Source organism: Cydia splendana, chromosome Z (genome assembly GCF_910591565.1).
Source record: "Cydia splendana chromosome Z, ilCydSple1.2, whole genome shotgun sequence".
Lineage (NCBI taxonomy): Eukaryota > Metazoa > Arthropoda > Insecta > Lepidoptera > Tortricidae > Cydia > Cydia splendana.
Window position 1 is genome coordinate 7,718,452 of NC_085987.1, and position 20,804 is coordinate 7,739,255.

General features: G+C 40.1%; 1 protein-coding gene across 5 annotated transcripts in view; it reads right to left on the reverse strand.

The window, feature by feature from the left end:
- Window positions 1-1,019: 1,019 nt before the first annotated feature.
- Window positions 1,020-20,804, reverse strand: part of LOC134804196 (hormone receptor 4) — a 59,781-nt gene continuing 39,996 nt past the window's right edge. For 3 of the 5 annotated variants that reach the window (XM_063777145.1, XM_063777146.1, XM_063777143.1), the window contains 6 exons: window positions 14,333-15,445; window positions 14,042-14,256; window positions 13,475-13,885; window positions 11,791-11,983; window positions 7,285-7,400; window positions 1,020-6,474 (listed from right to left, as the gene is read on the reverse strand). In XM_063777145.1, the coding sequence (XP_063633215.1) occupies window positions 6,394-6,474; window positions 7,285-7,400; window positions 11,791-11,983; window positions 13,475-13,885; window positions 14,042-14,256; window positions 14,333-15,445 (2,129 nt within the window). In that variant the 3' untranslated portion in view covers window positions 1,020-6,393. The remainder of the gene's footprint in view (window positions 6,475-7,284; window positions 7,401-11,790; window positions 11,984-13,474; window positions 13,886-14,041; window positions 14,257-14,332; window positions 15,446-20,804) is intronic. The other 2 variants (XM_063777147.1, XM_063777144.1) reach the window with 1 other exon arrangement.

Here is a 20,804-nt window from a genome sequence, read left to right on the forward strand (position 1 = left end):
GGCGTGTCCAGCCGGAGAAAAATTGCTCTCGTTTGGACAGGCCTTAAAACACTTCTGCGAGTTTTGTACAATAGCAACACTGATAATATATATAGTTTTACTACTCGCCGATAGATGTCACGCAAAGCAAAGATTGTATTTTTTTAGGTAATTTACTCAAATTGAACCTATCATGTGTACAAATTTTTAATGCAAGGACAATAGCGGGTCATTAAATTATGCTAAAACGTACGTAATATTTTGCTTTGTAGTGGACATGTATCTTAGTTGACATAGGTACAAGTATCTGTGTGGTGTTGTTCAGCCTGTGTTCACCAAACACCCTTCCTTGAACACGTTGAACTTACAAGCTACCCTCGCCCAGAGCGACTAAAAGGGCACCTTTTTTTCGTCCTTGTCACTACTAACCTACCTATTCTTACCATATTACCACGTTTATATCTATAATAAAAATTATCGTAGGTACACGCTAAGCGCAGTACCTAAGATAGGTACCTACTTAATGTTTCAGTTTTGGTGACATAGTAAATATTCAGCGAGTCGTCAACTCGTCTTTAACGGCTCGATTCGGGAAATGAATTAGAGATTCACTAGATATGAAATAGTAAAGATATGTGACGTTCCAAGGCAAAAGGTACCTTATGGCGGCTGGCGCTTACGTCGCATAATATTACGCAATAATATTGGAGCGGCGTTAATGATAGCGTAAGCGCCAACCGCCATAAGGTACCTTTACCCGCGGGACGTCACATATATTAACTATATCGTATCTAGTTAATCTCTAATTCATTTCCCGAATCGCGCCGTAAATATCTTCAGACGAAGTCGCACCCAATACAAATAAATAAACAAATTTTGTAATTATTTACCTATCCAAGAGACATTTTTCGAATGAAAGTAAAAGGTTAGCCCGTGGATCGCCTTCCTATAAGCAATTTCGATGAAATCGTAGTTCTGTAAGTAACTTTTTTTTATACAGTCTTAGCAAGATGGATTAAGGTAGAATAAATAGTCAAACAAATAATTCACATACATTTTATTTTCTTAATTTATTAACCATTGATTTCCAAGAGTAAAACTAAAAAACAAATTAAAGTACAAACACGTTATGCATCGCTAACTAAACACAACTTGTAGGTAACTTCTCTTGGCAAACCATTGCATCTTTTGACTATCAGCCGGCGCACCACTCAACGAGACAATATAGAGCAGTACATGACTTTCTGAGTGCACTACACACGGGGCCGGGCCGGGCGTGACATGGACGCGACACGGTAGAGACACGCGTACGTCACGAGGTAGCTAACAGCGGGCATTACAAAACTAAGTATAATCATAAAGTCCTTCAATCAATAAACTGTCTACAAGCCAGGAATAAAATGATTTGTTGTTTTATTTTATTAGCAATTTAACCCTTGCACTGCGATATTTCAAATCGGTGACAACTATATTAGCACCATCTGTCATGCATGTTAGTACTTAAGATACCCACCTTTTTAACTTTTCCTTTTTTAGAATCGATATACAAGTGAAACTACGTCGCATAGTATTGCCAAAAATCGAAATTAACTGAGTTGACTTTTTGGTCCTTGTAGCTGTACTAATTATATAAAGTTAGTCTGAAGAAGTTAGTAATAATTTCCTTGTAAATTCCATTGCAGCGTCAGATCTGTGTCAGGTCCGTGGTTAGCCCGACCCGTCCGGAACCAACGAGAACGGTACAGCGATCAGCAATTCTAAGTGACATACTACAAGTACAGAACCCTATCGTATTGATAATACTTAAATTAAAGCGAACAATGTATAATATGCTAGGTCTGAAAGCGATAAGTCTTGAAATTGAGCGAGCCCAAATAAATACGAGAGTACAGTACAACAGCACACCCGTTCACAATCAACTATCAAATTTTATAAAGAACATAGCAAATAGCTCCTTCTCGGACAAGGCGGTGTGGGAGCCCGAGCCTAACAGAGTCGCGGACTGCCGCCCGCTGTGCCCGAGCGACCACTGCGGCCCCATGGGCGAACCGTGACAAGTGTACAGATAAACATACTTGTATACCATATTATATCTCTAAAATACTTCGATTCAGAAAAGTGAGGAAACATATATAGATACAAAATCGTCGAATGAACCAGACAAGCGAAACGTGTTTGTTTATAGTTCTTATTTAGACACTTAACCATAACAGAACACGATTACCTATTGTTATCTGAATAAAACATTTAGAACAGATATCTATGAATGTGTATGTACTTATTTCAAATATTCATCTGTGACATGTAGTTCTATATATGTATAATGTATATGTATTTACAACAATCACTCTTCAACGTTTCCAAATATATATATTCTGTTACTGATTTACACACCATTTTTCAGTACTATTTAATACAATGTCTAATGTACACAATTTCAACCCTTCTTTTACCCAAAATACACGAAACGCTATTTTACACAACAAACCTTACACTATCAATGTGAAAATATTTCGTCACAATATCTTACATGTAATTTTTCTTATGGACTGTAAAGAAAGTGTGAAATGCATTAAGTTTTTTGTTACATTCTTATAAATATATTAACATTATTACGTTTAAATTATTATATCAGTCAAAATATTTTCGCAATATTAACTAGGTCCATCCGTCGGCGCCCGCGCTTGCGGCGGCGCTCGGTCGCGTCGCGCCACCACCGCACATTACATCTCAGCCTTAAAGTACTTTACAATACATTACTGTACCATAGATTAACTATTAATAATTGATTGTGAGCGCATCGGACGGCCGGCGGACGCCCTGGCGCGGGGCCGCGGGCAGGCACGGACTGCGCGGCGATATGACCGTAACTTCCAGCAGCCTCTAAAATCGACTCCATTCCACAATGCATTAGTCTGTGGTCAGGGACCTATTTCTCGAACGGTATTAGACTAAAAAGTATTATTAGTGTGTTCTCATGGCAACTCATAGGATTTGACAGTTCGTGGACTAATAATATTAGCCTAATATCGTTCCAGAAATGAGCCCCAGGAGTGAGAACTTGGTTAGAGCCGACTGGTACGGATGCAAATTACTCAAACGCAATCAAATCACCAACCAGGAGCAAATTCTACGTTCCGTTACTTTTAATATATTTTTGTATCTAATATCCTGGATTGCTTTGAAAAAAGAACACGAGTTTGAAAGAAGAAATAGGCGATTAAGTCTTATTACAGAGTCCAGCAAATAATCAGGACAGCATCGAAAAGCAAGTGGCCATCTTATGTCAAAATAGTATTTATTTACACAAGAAATGTTAGCCTCAGAGGGCTCTTCGTGTACTATTCTAATTAGGTACTCGCCAGTAATGCGCCAATTTTATCGTTAATTTCTATCAATACTATCCTTTGTACAACGCCAATAACATCCTTACCGTCCTAATCTCCATTTCATACAATGCCGTTAGTTTCACCTTAATAACAGTATACGCTACGATACTAACAAAATAAGTGTCATATTATCTACATACACATAATCATTTACACGTTAGTAGAATGACGCACGATTCGTGATTAGTTTTTTATGATTTCCTCGTAACATGTAATCTATAAAGGCATCTTTACCTCAGACTTTAGAGTTACACCGTCGTTAAGATGGTGTTTTATAAAACTAATTTACAATTAAGATAAATAAATATAGTTACCCAATTAAGGAGAATATTTGACATGAAGTACCTACAGGCGAGGATACGCCACGGCGGGACTGCGATGGGAGCCTCTAAAGCAAGCTACATAAGTGCGGGTATCAAGCTCCTTCTGACGCAAGTGTGTCAAGCCAGCCGCCGATACCCGTCCAGTTACAGGGCTATAAACGCGAATTTCCGAAAATCGAAATAGGTACTCGTATTATGTCTTTTTGTCACGCATATATATTGATTGCAAGAGCTTAACATCGATATTAGACTAATTTCTAATTACGGAGTTCCCAGTAGACACAGGTGTTAAGTAGTTGCCTTAGCGTGCCCCACGACTTTCCGCTCGAGCACGGGGCGCCTTTACCCCAAATATTTACTCTATCACTGTTTAATTATCACATTTAACTTATAATTTCACGAACGCCGTTTTACTAAGTTAAATCATATACACATTAGTTACCTATAACAAAATTATTTTGAAACTAGGTAATATTTAGGCATTTAATGGCAGTATTGTAACTGGTTGTATTCACTAATTTTAAATTACACATATAAAACACGCTAATACCTAACACTTATCTAATGGTAACATGACGAGGAACGGTCGTGTGTCGCTCGATTTAGTCAACATGGCTGCACTTCTAGTAATATGAATAGACTTCCACTTTTGCCAACTGAAGTCTAAGCCGAACACACATTTCTGCTAAGCTGTCTCTATCAATCTGTCTTTCATCATGAACATATGTAAAACGTTCGTCCAAAAACATTGACAGAATCGAATGCCATATGTTCAAGCTGAAGGTTGGAGTGCTAGAGATGGGATTACTCTTAAGCTAGGGCCCAAGAGTAGCCTAGAAGAAAATTATAATCCAAATTGTAAGTGTTCATTGGATTTGAGTTAACGCCTTCATTACCGGGACGAGATCGTAAGCTACGTGGAAAAACGATGTCGTGGCTTATTAAGTATGTGTAGAACGGTACGAGATGCCTTTTCAAACGTGGCGGTATTTTGCTAAAAAATATGTTCTTGTATTAGGATTAAGAGCGTTATAGAAAGTCGTTCTTGTAACAGAGTTGCTACACGCTCGCCACGACATCGAAAAATGTGTGGTACAACGCTTAACCGTTTTAAACTAGAATCTATGTAAGTCCCTATAACGAACTTTTTGGTTGTAATTACTTAAGATACTCGGCGTACGTCGCCTTCCTAAAACTATTGGTAACTGTTCACCGTTGCTGGAACGTCCATTACACTAAAACATTAACGAGAAATCTGAGACTTATGTATAGCAATAACGGCAAATAAGTTGTTAAAACGAAAGGCAGTGATATACTGACAGTGTTAAGGTTAGAAAGTCTCTTTGTTTCTATTTATTTTAAAGTAGTATATTATTAACGTTATACAATTAAGTTTCATTTACCTATTTATTTTATACATAATGTATGAGTACGGGATAAATATGGAAGTTCTATGAGATAATGTTGTCGGAAAGGAAGTTGAACGGAAGATGACGATGACGAGAAAGTTATGCGGGGAATGAACCATTGCATTGTGGGTTCTATACGTTGCTAATAAATGACTATGAAGGAATGATTTCTAAGTATATCCTGTTTATTAGGTTCAGTGACATAAAGAAACTATATCTACCAATTTGGTAGAACGATATTTACGTATAAGTGCATAGTAAATTCGAACATAGGGTGGGATGGATGTCTCGAGTGAGATATGTGATGTATAATATCTACACACTTATTTATCGCAATTAGTGACTGAGGAATTGAGCTCGAATTTGTCTAAACACAGTAACAAACGAAGGTGTAGCACGTGTACAATAGGTACACGTGAAGTTAACTTCGTTAAGAGAAATGCAATAAGCAAGTACAATATAACACTGTCTACAATGTACACCGGACACTTACATTAATTGGTTAAGTCAGAATAGGGACAAGAGAAAACATTAGATAAAATTATAATGCACGAAACGTGTCTATGCGAAATATTGGCAATAAAAATGCATAAGTTGTGACTATAGAACATTATGTTTGTTAGTGTATAAACAGTACAGTTGTATACAAGCAGTCTTGGTAAACACTGAGAGTACGTACTTACAGTCTACTTACATAACATTACTTACCAACAAGTCTTAGACAGGTAAAATTCTCATTATTACATTACACTGGTTAGGTACCCCTACACGATATAAAATGCAAACTAAAACAGCAATATTCCATGTACAAGAAACAAATCTATCTAAAACAACATCTTAACAATCTACCTATGCTATAAAATACTCTATATTTACAGAAATAATATATTATGCGATCCGTCTGTCAGTTTTAAATATTAACTAACATTAAACTAATTTACACTAATTAGTATACACTACCACGTAGGTATAAAACACGCATTCGAGTCCCTGGCGCTTATCACATAAGAACTATTAATAAAAATCAGTCTGTCAATTGGGACGTTTTAATTCCTCTAAAATAAACATCGTTACACACATGGACTCGTGGGCGCGAGTATGTAATGTAGCCGTGCTCGTAGGGAGTTCACTATCGCGCGGTGAGGGCTGCCCGTGCCGGGGGCTCGGCGGCGGCTCCGAGCCGCGCCGAGCGGCCGGGCCCCTTGGCGGGCGACTAGGAACATTTGTACGAGCTCTTGTGCCGGGGCAGTGAACACAGGTGGTGACATAAGACGCGCGGCGCGACTACACGTACTATCTGATCTCTGCCGAGTTTAACACAAACGGCACATAGAACATCTTGCTCTCGAGTAGAAGGTTAGCCGCTGCTTGGATCTGGGGACACGACAAAATAATAGTTAATATATAGGTAACTTCGACAAGCTGAGTGGAAGAACACAAATACATCAGATAGAGTAAAGAGTAAGTATGAGAAAATTATTGGTAGTCTAGGCCATTTTCCGAACATTTATAGGTAAGTTTATTTGTATTAGTCAAAGATTTCAATGAAATCATTTCTTATTTTTAAACATAGGTACTAAATAATACAAGGAAAAGTAATCACTTACTTTTCCTGTAATGTATTATTTCCAGTGTTATATTCACATATAACTGGGTAAATAAATGTAGTAAGTAATAAAGTAAAAAGGGACAGCAAATAAAAATACATACTTTATTTTTCTCGGATTAAGAGAAACCATATAAAAAAAGTCCTCTTACGTAAATATTTTTAAGTTAATTTTATTTATGAATTAGCTTTATATTTAGGATTATCATTTAATTTCGTTTTTAATAGAATTAAGTATCTCTAACTGTTCCCTACAAGTATCCACCTTCCCCCATAGTTCCTCTTCCCCACCTGACCTTACATAATATGTGGGACTCATGAGAGAGACAAATATCATTTTTTAATGAGCACCTTGAACCCAGCAAGAGAAATAGCACCCCTAAGTTTATATACGGGTAAAGAGTTCAAAAAATCGAATAGCCTAAACATGAACCGTATACAAATATTATATATGCGCTCAAGTTTAAAATTTTCTTCTGTGATATTGAGGAAGGATATATCGGTGTAGTCCAAGATAGGGAGGAGTAACGTGTGAGTTGAAAAAGTATTCAAAGAACCTAAGAAAAAAAATGCCTCACCTCAGGTATCCTGGCAAAAAGTTCCTGCAATCTGCCGGGATGGTGTGGAGCCGCGTGCTCCAGATAGCTGCGTAAAACCTGCACGTATCGCTCCTGTATGCCTTCCAGTTCCACTTCTAAGACAAAAGAAAACATGTGTAAAGCATACAAAGCCCAATTCTGAAACTAGACATTTTATGAATCCCCACAACAGCGACGTACATGTTTGAAAAACTAATTAGTTCCGAAATATAACACAAGTAGCGCTAGAGTAAGAAATGCGTAGTTCGTCTACTCGCCGTTAGATGGCGGTGTGAGGCTACAGCGCTCCAATGCCATTTGTATCGAGCGAGCGCGCGGTGCGGCGGTGACGTCACGCGCTCAGTAGGTCACTCCGATAGCGGGGCAACGACCGCGGCTAGCCGTTGACCTCCGCTCAAGCGCGCTGCGTCCTCACTATAGCCATTTCGCTTGCACGCGAGCGCTTTTCCACGGGTAGGCCGCGCGGCTGTTTCATGTGCGCGTTTTACATTCAACCAAACCGATGTTTTGTGTTTAGAGAACGAGGAAGGAAAAATAGACGCGTGATCATTTATTTACTGTTTACGTAAATGTTATTTTGTTCTACCATGTGTATCGGATTACTTACATGATTTTGATTAAATCTTATAAACTGCAAAGTTTATTTATAAACTAACGACGACGGGGTTTCGGTGCGCTACCTAAATTTATCTGTCTGTGACCTTTAGCGCTAGTTGGCAGCACCGACTTTAACTAATGTTTTTACTCGTACCTTTGTATTTTTACACAAAATTAAACTTATAATTACTTGCTTGACGCCAATTAATTATATTGTATTTTTGCATAGCTCTTGGATAATTAGTCAGGAGTCATTGTGAGTTTCTAGGTCAACCTTATACTTACAAATTAGACCGGTTTTATAAGTAGCGTAGGACGTTATTATTAGTACTTGTGTATTTTTATTTTTTGTAGACTAAATGCACTGTGATACCCAAGTTTTGGTAACGCATTTATATCGATTATTACGGCTTACGGCAATAAAGAGTAACAAATAAATTTCAAATAAATTTAGCCTCCATTGAGCTATTCGTGATTCTGATCTTCGATTTTATTCGCTAACAATTGGGTAACATAAATTTGTTCTCAAGTTTATAACATGTAGAAAAGGGCGCAATAAGCAAGCGTACACGCTGTAAGGCTAATCGGTGTTACGTAAAGTACCGCTGCATAGTGCGGGTATCTGCGGGGCGAAGAGAAAGTATCCTCAAGTCTCGCTTTCCGCTCAGAACTGTCCTACCTGACGTAACCATCGAGAACACGAGCGACAACGACAACGGTGTATCTGGTAATAACATTTGAATTAGATACAACCTTGTTTATCCGAGCGAAATTACCAGTGAAAGTTGTGTAGTGATTAGGTACTCAGTCTTATCTAATTACATCTAGAGGTATTGTCGCACCTGAATGTATTATGATTTAACTTAGATCATTCAATCTACGTTGTTGCAGATAATTATAAAATAAAAAAAATATAAAGGTAGAGTTAGATCAAGAAATTAAAGTCTACAGAGATTTTGATAGCCCACGCAGTGCAAGTGTTATTTTAAACGTCAAACTTTTATGAAATTATGACGTATAAATAACTCTTGCACTGCATGTGTTGTCAAAATCGCTGCAGACTTTTCTTGGTCTAATTTTTTTCTGACATGATAGAGTCTGTTCGGAAAGAGAAGAGTCGTGGAATGTATTGGGCCCCATACATTCCATGACTCTTCTCTTTCCGCACAGACTCTAGCCAGTTGGTAAGCACGTCGCAAAACCATAACCAACACATAGGTAAAAACTTTTATCATTTATTAATTATAAATTGAACTAGCGACCCGCCCCGGCTTCGCACGGTTAACAAATTATAGACCTAAACCTTCCTCAAGAATCACTTTATTGATAGATTAAAACCGCATGTAAATCCGTTCAGTAGTTTTGAGTTTATCGCGAACATACAAACAAATACACAAACAGACAGACGCGGCGGGGGACTTTGTTTTATAAGGTGTAGTGATGTATTTTCTTTGTACCGTCGTCGTCTAAATGAAAGTAAAAGTGATGGTTTCAGGTTAGTTATGTTGAAGCTCTTGAAGTTTTACAAATAAATATGTTTTTATTGCAAAGTTGTACGACGACATGTATGCTAAAAGCATACACAATATTTATTCTTGATAATGTAAGCAAAACCTATTGTCAAGGAGGTTTCGTTACAGGTAAATTTTCCATGGAATGCTATAGACGATTATTTTCTAAACGACAAACTTTGCTTTCCGTCGGGCTAAAAGTCTAAAGTGCATTTAGTTAAAACGGATATTATACATCTTTTAGAACAAGACCTTACGATGTTGTTCACAGGATTTCCGCAATGAGCTGCGATTGTAAACATTTCGTATTCATTGGAATATTGCGAATATTCACTAGGATTACGAATCATTTTAAATGAATGCCCTTACCTAAAGGTCGGAACATTACTGAGTTTTGGCGACATAGATGGCGGTAGAACTATCCGTTGTCAGTGTTGAACTTAAAAATTCTAATTGCTACGGCAATTGTTCAGTCTCAAATCGTAAAGTGTGGGCTACATGTGTCAATTTAGCGTAGCAGAACCCTAGTTTCATGTTCAATAGCATACCAACAGTTCAACGCGCACACATGCGCGCGCTGTGCAGACGCACATAGAGGCGGAACTGTTGTGCAAGCACTTTCCATTTCACTATAGCCACAACGAGTACGTACCGTAGCTATAAAATGCTTTATGTGTTTTATATGGAAGCGCAGATACTTCCTTTTAATAAACATAAAGGTATTGCTACGGAATTAACACCCTAATGTTCTTCGTATTTTGTTGTATAATGCTACTAATGCCATTTTGTGTTTCAGTTTCTCAGTCACGGCGTATGACTAATCAATTCCAGTAATCTCAGTTAAGTCATGTACTTAGGCAAGGTAGGCAGGGAGCATACTAATATGTAGGTACGCCAACTTTTGCTAAATGCTTATTGAAATCGGTAATAGGTAAAATTTAAGTATAACTATTCAAATATATCAACCACTACTACACGTTGTTTATGTGCTGATGCCATTAGCTGATACGCGACGCCATTTCTAATCGCTAGTAGTTTGATAAGTGCGTACGTTGGTGCGGTGAAAATTATTTTCAAACATGGCATGTGAGGGCCGACCTAGTTGCACTGCGATAACGCAGGATGTCATGCCTAGTTTCCCTATTCTAGCTCATTTGTGCAAACATATGCTTTAGCTCGACGCTTTAGAGGCTATAATAGCACGAAGGTAACTAAAGCTGCAACCGCTGTCAAGTGTATAAACATACCTACTTAGCGATAGCGAGTTTGCGTGGAGATGTTTTGTAAGGTCTATTTTAGGTGGGTAAAGGAGTTGCGACACTAAAGTATCTAGACTCGTGAGGTGGTTCTATATTCGAAGGGTTAACGTACGCTGTAAAGTGTTATAGGTGACAGTAAATAAGTCTTCCTAAAGTTCCTAATCGATTTCACAAGCGACAACTCTCGCATGTAGGTTACATGGACTATAAATCATAATAACTGACGACTGACCGTGTTGCAATACAGCGCCTCGCTGTGACTTTTTTGTGTTTTCCGTACTTTAATATATCTAACGATTTACTTTTCTTTTTTTTCTACTTCTTAAAACGGCCGAATAAATTGCACTTAAACAAAAACGTCCCGTACGGCCGGTAGTGCCCCAACTTAAGTACCCAAGTTGCCATACTAATTGTATAGAAATGTGGATACTTATGTTAGGGAACCGACTAGACCGAACATTTTCAAAGGATTCAGAATCTAAATTAAAATAAACCTTCCTCAGGCAACAATTATGCAAATCTGACTTTTTCATTACATTTCCGTTTGTTGGTTCCCAGTGCAAAACGAAATGTCTGTAAAAGTCATCATATACGTAGTCGAAATCCGGCTAGTAAATTTTTTCCATGCGCTGAAATAACGTTATTTACAAGCAATTTTATCATAGTGAAGGTATAACATACATACAGACAAGTATATAGATTACGGAAAGGTTTCGCTTGGCAGCAGATTACTTAATAGTAAACAACACACATAATAAATAAATAAAAGTCACGTGTAAATTATACGTACGTACTGTACTTATGCCCGAATTGATTCTTAATCAGCGAATGACGGAGTATTTTTTTAAATGCTAATATTTATTTAACCCAAATAACGAGCATCAGCCCGCGGGCCGGCGAAAGGTTATCCGTTAACAATTAACACAATTCCAAATCAGAGAGATGATTTTGACGTCACTATCGTTCGAAATGAACTATTTCCCTCACTGATATTGAAACAATTTGGGTACAATGTACACAAAAGATTCGCTGCGCATAATATACAAAATTGAACACTTCACATATGTTTTAGACTTAGCTGCTTAAAATCGTATGCATGCCTTTAATGGTGTACTTACCTTGGTTCAACAATATGTAGACTTTGAGGCAGACGTACTCCTCCATCCGGAGCTGTATGCGGCGGAAGACGCAGGTGATCTGCGTCATCTTCTCCACCACCAGCCCCACGTCCAGTCGCAGCTGCTCCAGGGTGATGGGGCGCCCCATCAGCGAGGTGAGGCAGTTCTGGAGCGTCCGCAGGTTTGCGTTCACCTGAGGCAACACTCAATTGTTGATAACTTATACAATGCTGTCATAATAATAGTATTACGTCAATTATTGTTTACCTATTGATTGTAATTTGTGCCAAAAGTCTTAACATTGTTTTATTATTTGATAACTAGTAAGCACTCAAGGTATTTAATAATTCATAAATCATAATATTCATAATATATCAGTTTAATGCTTAAATGGGTTCTTTTTATGCTTGTTTTAAATCTACCGATTTAGTATTCTACTTTACTAATGTATTTGATTTTAGTATATTCATAGAAACGAATACAATTAATGAGCTGGATATGAAGTAAGCGATATTATACGTTCTGTGTAATTTTCCTGTAGTCTAAAAATATGTTTATATTAATATATTACAAGGAAGAGGTATCTTTAGACCGATCGCGATCTATTAATATCTTATTGGTTTATACTCTACATATAAATAACATCTTTTAACTCTTTTTTAATTAGTCCCCTATGTAACATATACAGGAAAATGCTTTAGACAATGAAAATATGTAACTGGCGTTAGCAACTTTAATGCTTTTACGTAACGCACGCAATCGCCTGCTTTCTTTGATAAGTTAACTTAGTACACGCTACCTTTATAATCTGTTTAATTCTATTAAATTTTATAAAGTAAAATACTCGTACAATGCTAGTTAATAAACTGGGTCATATATATGTTAATAGGAAGTGTATTATTTATGGTCCATACCTATGTAATATTTATTTATATAAACATTATTATTGCACTACATTCAACAATAGACAAATGGTAGATGCCAAATTAATCAATGTGTATTAGTACCTTAGAAATCTTTAGATGTTTGTCGTAACGAACGTCTTGTGGGACAAATATGTACATATAGGTATTGATAAGGAACTGCTAATATATAATCGGATCGGTTAAATGTAACAGCGTAATAGTATAATTTTCTAGTATATGTTCTTGAGGTCATTTACTATGTACATAAGTGATGTCGCACGGCACGAAACGTACTTCATATTCAAAAAACATACGTATAAATTTTAATTTCAACTGACATATCTACTTTATTTATGAATGCAGGTGCATAAAAATACAATATTTTATGGAACATGAATAGTTAAGTATTTATACCTACCAAAACAGTTATTTATCTAGCAGTAATGTTATTCACCTTTCGAAGCAAATAATTGCATAGAATTCCTATGCGTTCGATCGAGCCGAAGGCTATTGAAACGTCCGACGTGTTGCATTAGTTTACGGGTGTAATAGAGCGCACTATGCACCGAGCTCGGCCGAGTGCAGCTAGTTCTCTGCCAAAGGCAGCGACTTTCTATCGCGGTTGCGTAAGCGCCGATGCAGATCACGTAACTGCACTCCAAGCAAGCGGCGGAAGTCTCTGGAGCGAAAGTGACCCGGTGTCTGGTCAGACTGAACCCGACTCAGATGCATAAACGAGATACTCTCGGTCCCTATCGTACTATAAATGTAACACTCACCTCTTGTATGAAGTCATGCTCGTGGTCTGAAGAGGGCGGCGCGTGAGCGTGCTTCCCGTGCATAGCCTGGAACGCCGCCGTCGTCAGCACAGAGATCTCGTGCCACTTTTCCATCAGCAGCTTGGAGTGTATTTCCATCGGAATCTCCATTATAAACGGGAGTTTCTTCGTCCATGCGACCATCTTGTGTACGATGGAGTCCCCAATTTTGCAGAGCTTATCGCCTATTTCTGAGGTGTCGTGCAGGAGATCGGGCAGGTGGCGCACGGTGGCGATGTCCTCCATGGCATCGCAGTCGATGAGGGCGCGGATCATGTGCAGCGCCCGTTCCAGCGGCACCGCGCGGTCCCGCGAGGATGATACTGCACTCTCTAATCGAGCCCTTAGGTGGACAACCTGAACGCAACACGTCTATATAATATATAAAAGGAAGTGTTCTCATCTAATTTAAGAGTCTCCAAGTGGTAAATGTGTTATACAAATATATCTAAAACATTAATTTGCCCGTCTGGAAGTATGTGACAGGCAATAATAAAGGATAGTTTTGAGACTATTAATTATATTTACCTCGCTAGGATTGGTGAGAGCAGTCTTAAGAATAGTGCCGTTGACCAGATGTGGCGGGAGAGGTGGCATTGGCTCTTTAGGCTTTTCTGGTGGCGACGCCCGGCTTGTTGTTGTCGCTGCTTTATTTGCCTTTTTGTGCTTCTTATATTTTACTTTGTACAAATTGTACACTGCGCCGCTATTTCGTCCTCCCGGCATGCGGTCTTCTCTCACAGCTGAAAAAGAAGTTTTATTAGTTTTGTCGGTCTGTTGATAATCTCTAGAATACAATTTAAAAGTATTTGATGTTACCTTGTAAAACCATGCCTTGTTCGATACATTTCTTGAAGCGACAGTATTGACATCGATTTCGTTGCGCTTTTGTGATTTCACAGCCTCCATCAGCGACGCATGTGTACACGCGTCTATTCTGTACGGTTCTCTTGAAGAAGCCTTTGCATCCCTCACACGTGATAATTCCGTAATGTAAACCTGTTGCTTTGTCTTCGCATATCATGCAGATCATGGGCTGTTCATCTTCTTCGCGTTCAGCTTCAGGCGCGTAGGCACGTAGTTCCGGACGAGGCATAGAGTGTGGGCTTGGGGCCGGCGCGCCTGAAGCTCCGGCCGTGCTGCCTGCCGCCGCACTCAGGTTCAGAGCGTGTAGCTGTTGGTGAGCTGGCAGCTGTGATACGTCTCCTGCCCATAACAGTTCCATGTTTAATGGCGGGCCGCGCTGTCGCCTTAACTCGCCACCAAGGTTCAAAAGCAGCCTAGCCGCAGATTCCTCACTGCATGTAGAGGGGTCAGGAGCCGGCGGTGTTGGGGTGTGCGACCCGCTCGGTGTCGCAGATGCCTCACCCCCGGGAGTGGGCGCCGGTAGCGTCCAGAACATTGTGCGTACGCCCCCGGATTCACCCATGATAACGGCGGGCGCCCCTCTCCATTGCGCAGGCCCTCGCGCGCCAGTCTTAGGCTCCTGCGGCTGTGGCGGGAAGTGTCCGCCAATAAGTTCGGGCTTGACGCCGTTGATGCAAGCGGCCGGCGGCCAGGGCCCCGGCGCGAGAGGAGAGTGCACGCCGGGCAGCGGCGGCGCGGGCGCTCGTGGCCTGTACGGGAGCGGCGGCTCCGGCGGCGGGCCCTCCAGCTTCACGGAAGAGTGTTGCGTGGGCGACGTGACCACGTGTTTAATGGCATGCGAATTGTCAGACTTGTTGGAGCTGGCAGCTCCTTCAAACTTGATGACGGAGTATGGCGGCGCCGAGCGAATGACGGTGGGGTGGCAGGCCGGGGTGGGCGTGGGTGAGCTGCCGTCGTCGAACATGGGCGGCGGGTGCGGCGGCGTGCTGCAGCCGGCGTCGGCCATGCGCGGCGAGGGCGGGCCCGGGTCCGGCGATGACGTGCTGGTGTCGGCAGCCGACTCGCCTGCGGGAACGCCACACGGTCAACGTTAGCGACAAACTTCTCGTCTATGCGCGGGAAGGAAGAGAGCACCGCGGACTTTTAGACGCAAGAATAGAAACTGGGTGAAATGTCAACGACCGCGCGGACTGGCCGCGAGGCGCGGGGCGGGGACGCGACACTGCACTTCCCGACGCCGACTAGATTAGCCGGTTGCGTCACGACGACGTGAGCGTCACCGTGGCACATGTATCTAGCCGTATAGAAAACTGGTTTGTAATAATTATGTATAACATATACCTACATACATGTAACGGCGATAAAAAGTGGTGTTAATTTCCAAACGTTCGAGGAATATTTTATGTAACAATCCGGAATAGACGTAGCGATAGAATATGTAGGAAGCTTGGAGCAGGCGCGAGATGCGGCGGGCGAGGAGAAAGTGAAAGCAGCGCAGATGCCGCGCCGCCCGGAAGCGAGCGCGCTCCGCTGCATGCGCTCGCGCACAGCGCACAGCCACAAAGGGCCTGACTATCTAACATGAGATTTAACTGCCATTAAAAAGCTATCATTTAATAAATCCGCAACCATAGTAATAAATAACGAATTATACAATTATGCAAAATGAACTATTTTGCAACCGGACCATTTGTTAACGTCAATTAGCAGAGAATATTATTATGCACAAATTTATAAGGTTTTCTCTTAATCGATTCGCTTAATTATACAAACAATTACCGACTTTTTATGACCAAATCCATAGGCGAAGTTACCCTCACGTGACCAGCTCACATCGCTATGCACAAACAGTCCGAGTCGAGTAGAGCAATCACATAGTCCGGGGCCCGGGTTGTATTTTGTTTATATTAAAGTTGCGCTGAGACCGGCGCGCGCGCTTCAGTTTAAAGGAAAAGCGAAGAAAGTTTTCCACGGCTGCGGCGGCGCGGCGGGCGTCGGTCGCGCACAGTGAGCCCGACCTACCACACGATGCGCCCCGCGGCCGCCCCCCTGCGCTTCCCGATCCCTCCCTCCAGCCACTATTAGGTCACTTCGTGCGTGCGAAGTGCAACACAATGACTGCAGACTAGTGCAGCGCGCACCGCTCTCGCCTCGAGGACGATCTCTATTCGCTATGCGTCCTTTGCTGGTGGGGACAGAGTGATGCAATAGGCCTCAGCACAGACATTATGTCCCATTTTAATTGCTGTTATGCCGATGTTGGCCGATTTGTGCCAGTCGCTCGCTGCATAACCAGCGCGGAAGAGATATGAATTACAACCGTGCGGGATCGTTAACTTTCGGTATCGTACAGATATCCATATCACTTCGGTACTAAACATCTTTACTATTGGACTCTATTATTAAAGCTCTATTGGAGTTTCTTCGAAGCTACTTAAAGTGTATTATGACTTCCTGGAGAGAACCAACACGCTAAATGGGCACATCTGTTGTGAGGTAATCAGTCGTAAATACTGTTAATATTTAAGTCCTTATAATAATATTATATTATTATTATGATCCTTTTCTCAATTTGACTAACAGCGAAATTGAGCCAAGAAAGCAGATACACGCATTGACGATAATGCAAATGTATTACAGAACTTTAAAAGAAGCATAGACATATATTTTTCACCACAATAGCTCGTAAAAGCTCTCTTTCTAATTCAAAAACTGATAAGAAAGTGTATCCACATATGTGTAATTTTTAAGTGATGATTTTGAATGATACATATTTGATAATGTTTATTAAATTTTGATTTAATTATAATGTTTTACAGTTACTATTTACGTGGCGTTGTAGTGGTAAAAAAATGTGTTTCACTCGGGAGCAAAGTTTGTTTAACCCTCGTGCCCTGAAACCGACTCATTTTGGAATCTTTCGCTTGCTCGGGTATCAATATTAGTACCAAGGGTTAAACAACAAATATTTCCCCTTGTAAAACAAATAACTATTTTCACCTACTGTCACAACCACGTGAGTAGGAATTGCTCTCTCCTGTCAGATTGCATTAAGAATGAATGTATGTATGTGTATGTGTCTACAAATTATGCAGCTCTTATTTTGTTTTCACAGATATATGAAATTTCAACATACACAGTTGAGAAGATGGAAGAAAATTCGATTGAGATATACTAACATCAATAGGACCACCTCTATACCTACTACTTCATAGGTATGATACGCGGTCATTCGCATTATCGTTTAAGTAGCCCATATTTCAACAGAATTTTAAAAGTTAATTAAATTTTCCCGACTGCACGTGTACAAGGCTCCCAGGCTACCCCTAGTCTTCAACTAGGCAACCAACTACTTGACGCCAACACGCAAACGCCGCCCTAAAACGAGCTTTTCGTCCATCGGCCGACTTAAAGAAAAGCCTCGGGGATAAACATCGGTCTGTTTTGGTGAGTGTGAAGGTCGGCCTCGGTCATAGGCCCCGGTAACCGGGTCACACCCCCCTCTTCGGAGCCACGTGTAACCCGGCCCTTCCTAATTCGAGCCCTTCCTACGTCATCCAATTGTACAAATAAATGAGAACATTCCCGTTCCGAAAACTCTCGATGATTCGTATTACGAATATGCCTTTGTATCTGACAAGCTTGCATTCTAATAAAATGGTTCAAAATGTAATGATTACAAAAAGTCTTTAGCTCCGAGTTGTTGTTGAGTTGTTCCGAGTTGTTGTGATTCTATGTTTGGGCACTTCGCGCCTGTAATGTCCGCTTATTGCTGTTTATTTCAAGTGATTTTATAAACGAATAATTACTATACTATTTTTTTTTTAAAAGGCACTATACCTATTGACCACTAAATGATAATGATCCAGTTACAATTTGTCTCACTCTTTCAAACATAAGTGTCAAAATGATGGAAAAGGACACACGATTTCGACGGCAGTTTAGATTTGACATTAGGTACGTTTATGTACAACACGATAAAACACGGCAATAGTTGCTATTTTCAAAATTCAAATGCTACAATTTGCAGTGACCGTTCACAAATAAATCTATCACTGTCGGTGATTATTAAATATTTAGGGTCGGTTGCACCAAACTGTTCGTATCGTTAAAGAGTTCGCTAAATTTTTATGTACTTATGGAAAGTTTCATACTAAAGCGCCGGGGCGCGCCGGCTGACGATGATCAGTCTGTCAAATGTGGTTGGTGCAACTGGCCCTTAGTGTTCTAGTTATAATAACAAAGGTTTTACATCTCTGATTTATTACTAACCTTAAGAGTTACGATAACAGCAACAAGTAGTTGCTTATATACTCGTAGTTCTACGTCTACTATACAGTGATCTGCAGAATTTAATTTGCTATGCAAATCTTATTTGCGAACTCATAAATGTAATCTGCGTTTCGATGACATTTCGAATCTACGAACAGTAACGCCACGGTTCTTGAATGGAACCTAATACGCTTATCGCGTAAAAGTCCTTGAATGTTAAGCGGAATTAGGTCACTACGAGCCGAGTGAGCGTACTACGTTGTTTATTTAACGTATTCTAAGTAGCTTAATATTTATATTCGGTATGTTTACATAAAAGTTTTCGTTCAGTTTCAAAGCAAATGGATCAGACTGCTTTAAGTTTTGAACTTTATATATACTTTAATGAAATATTAGTATATGTATCTAGACGTCAAACTCGGCATATTATTAGATAATGTGCACAATATTATAGAGACCGTGCGTTTTGGAGGGTCTGCCATCTCGTGACCTAAATCGAAAGCGAAAACAATTCACGCTTCTAAGCATGTGCTGACATTTCACGCTGACTCTATTTCGCATAGTAGGGTCTGCCATCTAGTGGCTAAAATCTAAAAATGGAAACTTGATATAATCCTTCGCGCCAATGAATAGGGGGCTTCTGTGCTGCCGTCTACAGTTCTTACGCGCACCCTATAATACTTTTCGGTTGATTATTTAATACCTCCGTTTAGATGTTTGAATGTTTATTAAGGCTTGATGGATTTGGATGAAATTGGCACATAAATAGTTAAGAATCTGAAATAAGTCAAGGCATATTCATCCTTGATATCTTCCAAAATGGATTAAAAGGGGTTTAAGACTTAATGCGGAAGTACCACGGAGAGAAGGGGAGAGATGGGTAATAAATGTACTTAACGGATTCTTCCTAAATTCGCGGGCACAGTCCTCAATATTTTTATTTACCTACTCATATTGTACACACAAGTTTCTTATCAGCATTATGCAAGTACAAGTGCAACGGGCGTGGCGTGGCGTGACGTGTCCTGCCACTCCTGCGTCACTTCACGTCACCCGACGTCACCGTGCCACGTAACCCCGTGACGCTTGAAATGTGCACGCACGTTAACGTAAACCAAAACGGTTATCTAGGCGTGTGGATCATGACCAATCACTATTACTGGATCAACGCATACTACGCGTAGCGATACCCACAAGAAAAATACCGGGTAAGTAAAACACCTGAGGCCTCTCCCACTTATACTCGCCCGATTCTTAAGACGATTCATAAGTCGTAGAGCAAAGCCCCGGGGAAACGTTACGTCTTACGTCGTATGACAGCTTACTTCTTTCACTCATGTCTTATTCATGAGAGCACAATGGCAATAATTACGGCACCGGCACCGTTTTAATGCTTTCACCTCTTTTACGTAAACTTTCTTTATCACTGCGAGTTCACGCCGCATTCTTACATCATAATTACTATTGAATGATTTAAATGTTTTATGTTATTACATTATTTTTTGTATCAGTAAATCTCAGTGAGTCTCGCTATTGGAGAACATAATATTTATTTATGAAAGGACTAAAATATCTTAAACTATTTTGAATTTAAATATGTTACCAAAGTCAAAGTTCTGTCAAATAACTTCCAAAAAGTATTCCTTATACGGTTTATATTTAGTAATAATAATATGGTAGGTTGGAACGATAGTTATCTTCTTACTTATATTTCACTTATAGGTCCCGTAGGTATCTTAAAAGTCCCGATCAACAATTACAGTTTCGTGTTCCACAGAACACTATTTCCAACCAGTATTGTTCAATGCCGACTCTAATTTCGTGTATTTAGTGTAGTGGGGGAAGGTGCGGCCGAACCGGAACTCCTTTATGATATTTTTCAACGGAGTGAAAGTAATTTCACCGAAACCGGTCCGTGGTCTCTCACGGTCTTATGCCGTGAATTATTTAACTTTCGTTAGACGATGACGATTATTATCAAACTAATCTGTTTACGAATAGCTATCGGATTATGCAATGATGTCATTTGCATTCGTAGCAACATTTGGAGTTGGATGTCTGTTTCTTTTGACGGTAACTGTGCAGTTGCTAAAACTGTCGTTTTTTTTTCCAATTAATATTGGGTTAGAATAAAAATATGACAGTTACATTT